At 48.4% G+C, this 10,172-nt stretch overlaps 1 protein-coding gene across 1 annotated transcript; it reads left to right on the forward strand.

Annotated features, from left to right (window-relative positions):
• Positions 1 to 864: 864 nt before the first annotated feature.
• On the forward strand, positions 865 to 8,140 carry FLAD1 (flavin adenine dinucleotide synthetase 1; the record flags this gene model as incomplete). Its single annotated transcript, XM_056553125.1, is given in 5 exon segments — positions 865 to 1,012; positions 1,092 to 1,190; positions 2,247 to 2,436; positions 7,402 to 7,475; positions 7,553 to 8,140. Coding segments are annotated over 5 exon segments (647 nt in total), but the record flags the coding sequence as incomplete, so codon positions are not given.
• Between the last annotated feature and the right edge of the window lie 2,032 nt (positions 8,141 to 10,172).

Below are 10,172 nucleotides of genomic sequence, written 5' to 3' on the forward strand. Positions count from 1 at the left end.
TCTCCCCCCCCGTCACATCTCTCCCCCCCCCCCCCCTTCACATCTCTCCCCCCCATGTCACATCTCTCCCCCCCCCTTCAAATCTCCCCCCCCCCTTCAAATCTCCCCCCCCCGTGTCACATCTCTCCCCCCCCGTGTCACATCTCTCCCCCCCCCGTGTCACATCTCTCCCCCCCCCGTGTCACATCTCTCCCCCCCGTGTCACATCTCTCCCCCCCCGTGTCACATCTCTCCCCCCCCGTGTCACATCTCTCCCCCCCGTGTCACATCTCTCCCCCCCCGTGTCACATCTCTCCCCCCCCGTGTCACATCTCTCCCCCCCCGTCTGTCACATCTCTCCCCCCCGTGTCACATCTCTCCCCCCCCGTGTCACATCTCTCCCCCCCCCGTGTCACATCTCTCCCCCCCCGTGTCACATCTCTCCCCCCCCGTGTCACATCTCTCCCCCCCCCCCCGTGTCACATCTCTCCCCCCCCCCCCCGTGTCACATCTCTCCCCCCCCCCGTGTCACATCTCTCCCCCCCCGTGTCACATCTCTCCCCCCCCCCGTGTCACATCTCTCCCCCCCCCCGTGTCACATCTCTCCCCCCCCGTGTCACATCTCTCCCCCCCCGTGTCACATCTCTCCCCCCCCGTGTCACATCTCTCCCCCCCCCCCGTGTCACATCTCTCCCCCCCCCCGTGTCACATCTCTCCCCCCCCCCCGTGTCACATCTCTCCCCCCCCCCGTGTCACATCTCTCCCCCCCCGTGTCACATCTCCCCCCCCCCCCCCCCCCCGTGTCTCATCTCTCCTCCCCCCTCATGTCACATGCCGGAGGTCGGTCCTCCTTCCAGTTTAACCCCTCTCTGTCTGTCTGGACAGGTTCTTCTCTGGGGGAGAAGGTGCGGGTAGCGCTGCAGACTGTAGAGGGCGCTCTGGATCAGTACAGTCTGGATAAGGTATGCGTGGCCTTTAATGGGGGAAAAGACTGCACAGCGCTGCTGCACTTATACCACGCGGCTGTGCAGAGGTAAGTAGTGACCTACCTGTCGGGGTGGGAGGGGAGGTTCACAGGCGCTCACCCAGCTCTGCTTCATCTCCACTCCCAGGCGCTATCCGGAGAGCAAGGAGAAGCTGCAGGCGCTGTACATCCGCACCGTCTCAACCTTCCCAGAGATGGAGCAGTTCATGCAGGACACAACCAAACGGTCAGTAGGTGAGAGGGGGACACTCCAACTCCCACAGAATAGTGAGTGCGGCCCTGGGGGATAAGACAATGTAACAGCAGAATAGTGAGTGCGGCCCTGGAGGATAAGACAATGTAACAGCAGAATAGTGAGTGCGGCCCTGGAGGATAAGACAATGTAACAGCAGAATAGTGAGTGCGGCCCTGGAGGATAAGACAATGTAACAGCAGAATAGTGAGTGCGGCCCTGGAGGATAAGACAATGTAACAGCAGAATAGTGAGTGCGGCCCTGGAGGATAAGACAATGTAACAGCAGAATAGTGAGTGCGGCCCTGGAGGATAAGACAATGTAACAGCAGAATAGTGAGTGCGGCCCTGGAGGATAAGACTAACAGCAGAATAGTGAGTGCGGCCCTGGGGGATAAGACAATGTAACAGCAGAATAGTGAGTGCGGCCCTGGAGGATAAGACAATGTAACAGCAGAATAGTGAGTGCGGCCCTGGAGGATAAGACAATGTAACAGCAGAATAGTGAGTGCGGCCCTGGAGGATAAGACAATGTAACAGCAGAATAGTGAGTGCGGCCCTGGAGGATAAGACAATGTAACAGCAGAATAGTGAGTGCGGCCCTGGAGGATAAGACAATGTAACAGCAGAATAGTGAGTGCGGCCCTGGAGGATAGCACATGATGTAACAGCAGAATAGTGAGTGCGGCCCTGGAGGATAAGACAATGTAACAGCAGAATAGTGAGTGCGGCCCTGGAGGATAAGACAATGTAACAGCAGAATAGTGAGTGCGGCCCTGGAGGATAAGACAGGATGTAACAGCAGAATAATGAGTGCAGCTCTGGGGGATAAGACATGATGTAACAGCAGAATAGTGAGTGCAGCTCTGGAGGATAAGACATGATGTACAGGCAGAATAATGAGTGCAGCTCTGGGGGATAAGACATGATGTAACAGCAGAATAATGAGTGCAGCTCTGGGGGATAAGACATGATGTAACAGCAGAATAGTGAGTGCAGCTCTGGAGGTGACTGGCGTGTCCGGTGGTGACTCGGTGTCTCCCCCTTCAGGTACACTCTGCAGATCTTCACCATCCAGGGGGACATTAAGCAGGCGCTCCTGGACCTGAAGGCAGAGCAGCCGCAGCTGGAGGCCATACTGATGGGGACCCGCCGCACCGATCCCTACTCCCGATCCCTCACCTCAATGTGTCTGACCGACCCTGATTGGCCCCGATACATGAGAGTGAATCCCCTGCTGGTGAGTGTGCCGCTGATCTCCTTTTACATATTAGTGTGTGCCGCTGATCTCCTGTTACATATTAGTGTGCGCCGCTGATCTCCTGTTACATATTAGTGTGTGCCGCTGATCTCCTGTTACATATTAGTGTGTGCCGCTGATCTCCTGTTACATATTAGTGTGTGCCGCTGATCTCCTGTTACATATTAGTGTGTGCCGCTGATCTCCTGTTACATATTAGTGTGCGCCGCTGATCTCCTGTTACATATTAATGTGTGCCGCTGATCTCCATGTCTGTTACATATTAATGTGTGCCGCTGATCTCCATGTCTGTTACATATTAATGTGTGCCGCTGATCTCCATGTCTGTTACATGATATTAATGTGTGCCGCTGATCTCCATGTCTGTTACATGTTATTAATGTGTGCCGCTGATCTCCATGTCTGTTACATGTTATTAATGTGTGCCGCTGATCTCCATGTCTGTTACATGTTATTAATGTGTGCCGCTGATCTCCATGTCTGTTACATATTAATGTGTGCCGCTGATCTCCATGTCTGTTACATATTAATGTGTGCCGCTGATCTCCATGTCTGTTACATGTTATTAATGTGTGCCGCTGATCTCCATGTCTGTTACATGATATTAATGTGTGCCGCTGATCTCCATGTCTGTTACATGATATTAATGTGTGCCGCTGATCTCCATGTCTGTTACATATTAGTGTGTGCCGCTGATCTCCTGTTACATATTAGTGTGTGCCGCTGATCTCCTGTTACATATTAGTGTGTGCCGCTGATCTCCTGTTACATATTAGTGTGCGCCGCTGATCTCCTGTTACATATTAATGTGTGCCGCTGATCTCCATGTCTGTTACATATTAATGTGTGCCGCTGATCTCCATGTCTGTTACATGTTATTAATGTGTGCCGCTGATCTCCATGTCTGTTACATATTAATGTGTGCCGCTGATCTCCATGTCTGTTACATGTTATTAATGTGTGCCGCTGATCTCCATGTCTGTTACATATTAATGTGTGCCGCTGATCTCCATGTCTGTTACATATTAATGTGTGCCGCTGATCTCCATGTCTGTTACATGTTATTAATGTGTGCCGCTGATCTCCATGTCTGTTACATGATATTAATGTGTTCCGCTGATCTCCATGTCTGTTACATATTAATGTGTGCCGCTGATCTCCATGTCTGTTACATGTTATTAATGTGTGCCGCTGATCTCCATGTCTGTTACATGTTATTATTGTGTGCCGCTGATCTCCATGTCTGTTACATGTTATTAATGTGTGCCGCTGATCTCCATGTCTGTTACATATTAATGTGTGCCGCTGATCTCCATGTCTGTTACATATTAATGTGTGCCGCTGATCTCCATGTCTGTTACATGTTATTAATGTGTGCCGCTGATCTCCATGTCTGTTACATGATATTAATGTGTTCCGCTGATCTCCATGTCTGTTACATGATATTAATGTGTGCCGCTGATCTCCATGTCTGTTACATGTTATTAATGTGTGCCGCTGATCTCCATGTCTGTTACATGTTATTAATGTGTGCCGCTGATCTCCATGTCTGTTACATGTTATTAATGTGTGCCGCTGATCTCCATGTCTGTTACATGTTATTAATGTGTGCCGCTGATCTCCATGTCTGTTACATGTTATTAATGTGTGCCGCTGATCTCCATGTCTGTTACATGTTATTAATGTGTGCCGCTGATCTCCATGTCTGTTACATGTTATTAATGTGTGCCGCTGATCTCCATGTCTGTTACATGATATTAATGTGTGCCGCTGATCTCCATGTCTGTTACATGTTATTAATGTGTGCCGCTGATCTCCATGTCTGTTACATGTTATTAATGTGTGCCGCTGATCTCCATGTCTGTTACATATTAATGTGTGCCGCTGATCTCCATGTCTGTTACATATTAATGTGTGCCGCTGATCTCCATGTCTGTTACATGTTATTAATGTGTGCCGCTGATCTCCATGTCTGTTACATGATATTAATGTGTTCCGCTGATCTCCATGTCTGTTACATGATATTAATGTGTGCCGCTGATCTCCATGTCTGTTACATGATATTAATGTGTGCCGCTGATCTCCATGTCTGTTACATGATATTAATGTGTGCCGCTGATCTCCATGTCTGTTACATGATATTAATGTGTGCCGCTGATCTCCATGTCTGTTACATGTTATTAATGTGTGCCGCTGATCTCCATGTCTGTTACATGATATTAATGTGTGCCGCTGATCTCCATGTCTGTTACATATTAATGTGTGCCGCTGATCTCCATGTCTGTTACATGTTATTAATGTGTGCCGCTGATCTCCATGTCTGTTACATGTTATTAATGTGTGCCGCTGATCTCCATGTCTGTTACATGTTATTAATGTGTGCCGCTGATCTCCATGTCTGTTACATGTTATTAATGTGTGCCGCTGATCTCCATGTCTGTTACATATTAATGTGTGCCGCTGATCTCCATGTCTGTTACATGTTATTAATGTGTGCCGCTGATCTCCATGTCTGTTACATGTTATTAATGTGTGCCGCTGATCTCCATGTCTGTTACATGATATTATTGTGTGCCGCTGATCTCCATGTCTGTTACATGTTATTAATGTGTGCCGCTGATCTCCATGTCTGTTACATGTTATTAATGTGTGCCGCTGATCTCCATGTCTGTTACATGTTATTAATGTGTGCCGCTGATCTCCATGTCTGTTACATGTTATTAATGTGTGCCGCTGATCTCCATGTCTGTTACATGATATTAATGTGTGCCGCTGATCTCCATGTCTGTTACATGTTATTAATGTGTGCCGCTGATCTCCATGTCTGTTACATGATATTAATGTGTGCCGCTGATCTCCATGTCTGTTACATGATATTAATGTGTGCCGCTGATCTCCATGTCTGTTACATGATATTAATGTGTGCCGCTGATCTCCATGTCTGTTACATGATATTAATGTGTGCCGCTGATCTCCATGTCTGTTACATGATATTAATGTGTGCCGCTGATCTCCATGTCTGTTACATGTTATTAATGTGTGCCGCTGATCTCCATGTCTGTTACATGTTATTAATGTGTGCCGCTGATCTCCATGTCTGTTACATATTAATGTGTTCCGCTGATCTCCATGTCTGTTACATGTTATTAATGTGTGCCGCTGATCTCCATGTCTGTTACATATTAATGTGTGCCGCTGATCTCCATGTCTGTTACATGATATTAATGTGTGCCGCTGATCTCCATGTCTGTTACATGTTATTAATGTGTTCCGCTGATCTCCATGTCTGTTACATGTTATTAATGTGTGCCGCTGATCTCCATGTCTGTTACATGTTATTAATGTGTGCCGCTGATCTCCATGTCTGTTACATGTTATTAATGTGTGCCGCTGATCTCCATGTCTGTTACATGTTATTAATGTGTGCCGCTGATCTCCATGTCTGTTACATGATATTAATGTGTGCCGCTGATCTCCATGTCTGTTACATGTTATTAATGTGTGCCGCTGATCTCCATGTCTGTTACATATTAGTGTGTGCCGCTGATCTCCATGTCTGTTACATGTTATTAATGTGTTCCGCTGATCTCCATGTCTGTTACATGTTATTATTGTGTGCCGCTGATCTCCATGTCTGTTACATATTAATGTGTGCCGCTGATCTCCATGTCTGTTACATATTAATGTGTTCCGCTGATCTCCATGTCTGTTACATGATATTAATGTGTGCCGCTGATCTCCATGTCTGTTACATGATATTAATGTGTGCCGCTGATCTCCATGTCTGTTACATGTTATTAATGTGTGCCGCTGATCTCCATGTCTGTTACATATTAATGTGTGCCGCTGATCTCCATGTCTGTTACATGTTATTAATGTGTGCCGCTGATCTCCATGTCTGTTACATGTTATTAATGCGTGCCGCTGATCTCCATGTCTGTTACATGTTATTAATGTGTGCCGCTGATCTCCATGTCTGTTACATGTTATTAATGCGTGCCGCTGATCTCCATGTCTGTTACATGTTATTAATGTGTGCCGCTGATCTCCATGTCTGTTACATGTTATTAATGTGTGCCGCTGATCTCCATGTCTGTTACATATTAATGTGTGCCGCTGATCTCCATGTCTGTTACATATTAATGTGTGCCGCTGATCTCCATGTCTGTTACATGTTATTAATGTGTGCCGCTGATCTCCATGTCTGTTACATGTTATTAATGTGTGCCACTGATCTCCATGTCTGTTACATGTTATTAATGTGTGCCGCTGATCTCCATGTCTGTTACATGATATTAATGTGTGCCGCTGATCTCCATGTCTGTTACATGTTATTAATGTGTGCCGCTGATCTCCATGTCTGTTACATATTAGTGTGTGCCGCTGATCTCCATGTCTGTTACATGTTATTAATGTGTTCCGCTGATCTCCATGTCTGTTACATGTTATTATTGTGTGCCGCTGATCTCCATGTCTGTTACATGATATTAATGTGTGCCGCTGATCTCCATGTCTGTTACATGATATTAATGTGTGCCGCTGATCTCCATGTCTGTTACATGTTATTATTGTGTGCCGCTGATCTCCATGTCTGTTACATATTAATGTGTGCCGCTGATCTCCATGTCTGTTACATATTAATGTGTTCCGCTGATCTCCATGTCTGTTACATGATATTAATGTGTGCCGCTGATCTCCATGTCTGTTACATGATATTAATGTGTTCCGCTGATCTCCATGTCTGTTACATGTTATTAATGTGTGCCGCTGATCTCCATGTCTGTTACATGATATTAATGTGTGCCGCTGATCTCCATGTCTGTTACATATTAATGTGTGCCGCTGATCTCCATGTCTGTTACATGTTATTAATGCGTGCCGCTGATCTCCATGTCTGTTACATGTTATTAATGTGTGCCGCTTATCTCCACGTCTCCTCTGCAGGACTGGTCGTACCGTGACATCTGGGAGTTCCTGCGGACGCTGTATATCCCGTACTGTATCCTGTATGATAAAGGGTGAGGACGCTGTTGTGCCGCTGCTCGTTCTGGCGCCGCTGCTCTGCTGGTCCTGACGTCTCCTCTGTCTCTTGCAGGTACACGTCTCTGGGCAGCACAACCAACACGGTAAAGAACCCGGCGCTGCGGTACGTGACCCCGGCGGGTGTGGAGAGCTACCACCCGGCCTACATGCTGCAGAACGAGGAGGAGGAGCGCTCGGCCAGGAAGTAATGTATCAGGCTGCGCTGTAGGTGTGCCGCCATACTGCCCGCCGGCCGCACTCACTGACCGGGGATAATGTGCTCTGTCAGCGTTCAGCTCTGCTGTGTCAGCGTCATCACGGGGCGATCCCATGGGTCTCAGTGGGTGGGGGGATTCTAGGGGATTCCGGGGCACAATACCCCTGCCGGCTGATATATTGCCCCCCTGTCTGCCCGCAGCATATGATGATCCCAATAAAGAGACGTGTGGTACCATCGCTGTGCCAGGCTGAGCCCCACCGCCCCGTGGTGCCCTTTGCTCCGTTTTCCATGGGACAGGCGCTCCGGAATATGACCCTGCCGTTCCCCCGCTACAAGAACGTGATGGGCATCAATATGGGCCACTCGTTCCTGCAGAACCTGAAGGAATTCCTGTACTTCCTGCTGTGCTGCTGGTGTGTGAAGGAGCTGCTGGACTAGTGGAGACGTGTGTGCTGCCGGCACTGCGCCAATCCCAGAGCGCCATGGAGACGTGTGCGCGGCCGGCACTGCGCCAATCCCAGAGCGCCAACCCCAGAGCGCCATGGAGACGTGTGTGCTGCCGGCACTGCGCCAATCCCAGAGCGCCATGGAGACGTGTGCGCGGCCGGCACTGCGCCAATCCCAGAGCGCCATGGAGACGTGTGTGCTGCCGGCACTGCGCCAATCCCAGAGCGCCATGGAGACGTGTGCGCGGCCGGCACTGCGCCAATCCCAGAGCGCCATGGAGACGTGTGTGCTGCCGGCACTGCGCCAATCCCAGAGCGCCATGGAGACGTGTGCGCGGCCGGCACTGCGCCAATCCCAGAGCGCCATGGAGACGTGTGCGCGGCCGGCACTGCGCCAATCCCAGAGAGCCAACCCCAGAGCGCCATGGAGACGTGTGCGCGGCTGGCACTGCGCCAATCCCAGAGCGCCATGGAGACGTGTGCGCGGCCGGCACTGCGCCAATCCCAGAGCGCCATGGAGACGTGTGTGCTGCCGGCACTGCGCCAATCCCAGAGCGCCATGGAGACGTGTGCGCGGCCGGCACTGCGCCAATCCCAGAGCGCCATGGAGACGTGTGTGCTGCCGGCACTGCGCCAATCCCAGAGCGCCATGGAGACGTGTGCGCGGCCGGCACTGCGCCAATCCCAGAGCGCCATGGAGACGTGTGCGCGGCCGGCACTGCGCCAATCCCAGAGAGCCAACCCCAGAGCGCCATGGAGACGTGTGCGCGGCTGGCACTGCGCCAATCCCAGAGCGCCATGGAGACGTGTGCGCGGCCGGCACTGCGCCAATCCCAGAGCGCCATGGAGACGTGTGCGCGGCCGGCACTGCGCCAATCCCAGAGAGCCATGGAGACGTGTGCGCAGCCGGCACTGCGCCAACCCCAGAGCGCCATGGAGACGTGCACAAGATATTACCAATAAAGCCCTTTGGTTACTGACTACATGTCCTGTGTCTGTATCCGGTGGGGGAGGGGATTATCACCATAATGGTATCTGGGGGGAGGGGGGGGGTAGAAACAGCTGTCACTCTATATAACACTACTGTACTGTAATAAGATGTCATCCTCTATATAACACTACTGTACTGTAATAAGATATCATCCTCTATATAACACTACTGTACTGTAATAAGATATCATCCTCTATATAACACTACTGTACTGTAATAAGATGTCACCCTCTATATAACACTACTGTACTGTAATAAGATGTCACCCTCTATATAACACTACTGTACTGTAATAAGATGTCATCCTCTATATAACACTACTGTACTGTAATAAGATATCATCCTCTATATAACACTACTGTACTGTAATAAGATATCATCCTCTATATAACACTACTGTACTGTAATAGGATATCATCCTCTATATAACACTACTGTACTGTAATAAGATATCATCCTCTATATAACACTACTGTACTGTAATAAGATATCATCCTCTATATAACACTACTGTACTGTAATAAGATATCCTCTATATAACACTACTGTACTGTAATAAGATATCCTCTATATAACACTACTGTACTGTAATAAGATGTCATCCTCTATATAACACTACTGTACTGTAATAAGATATCATCCTCTATATAACACTACTGTACTGTAATAAGATATCATCTCTATATAACACTACTGTACTGTAATAAGATATCATCCTCTATATAACACTACTGTACTGTAATAAGATGTCATCCTCTATATAACACTACTGTACTGTAATAAGATGTCATCCTCTATATAACACTACTGTACTGTAATAAGATATCACCCTCTATATAACACTACTGTACTGTAATAAGATATCATCCTCTATATAACACTACTGTACTGTAATAAGATGTCATCCTCTATATAACACTACTGTACTGTAATAAGATGTCATCCTCTATATAACACTACTGTACTGTAATAAGATATCACCCTCTATATAACACTACTGTACTGTAATAAGATGTCATCCTCTATATAACACTAC

The sequence above is a fragment of the Hyla sarda genome, unplaced genomic scaffold (genome assembly GCF_029499605.1).
Source record: "Hyla sarda isolate aHylSar1 unplaced genomic scaffold, aHylSar1.hap1 scaffold_2419, whole genome shotgun sequence".
NCBI lineage: Eukaryota > Metazoa > Chordata > Amphibia > Anura > Hylidae > Hyla > Hyla sarda.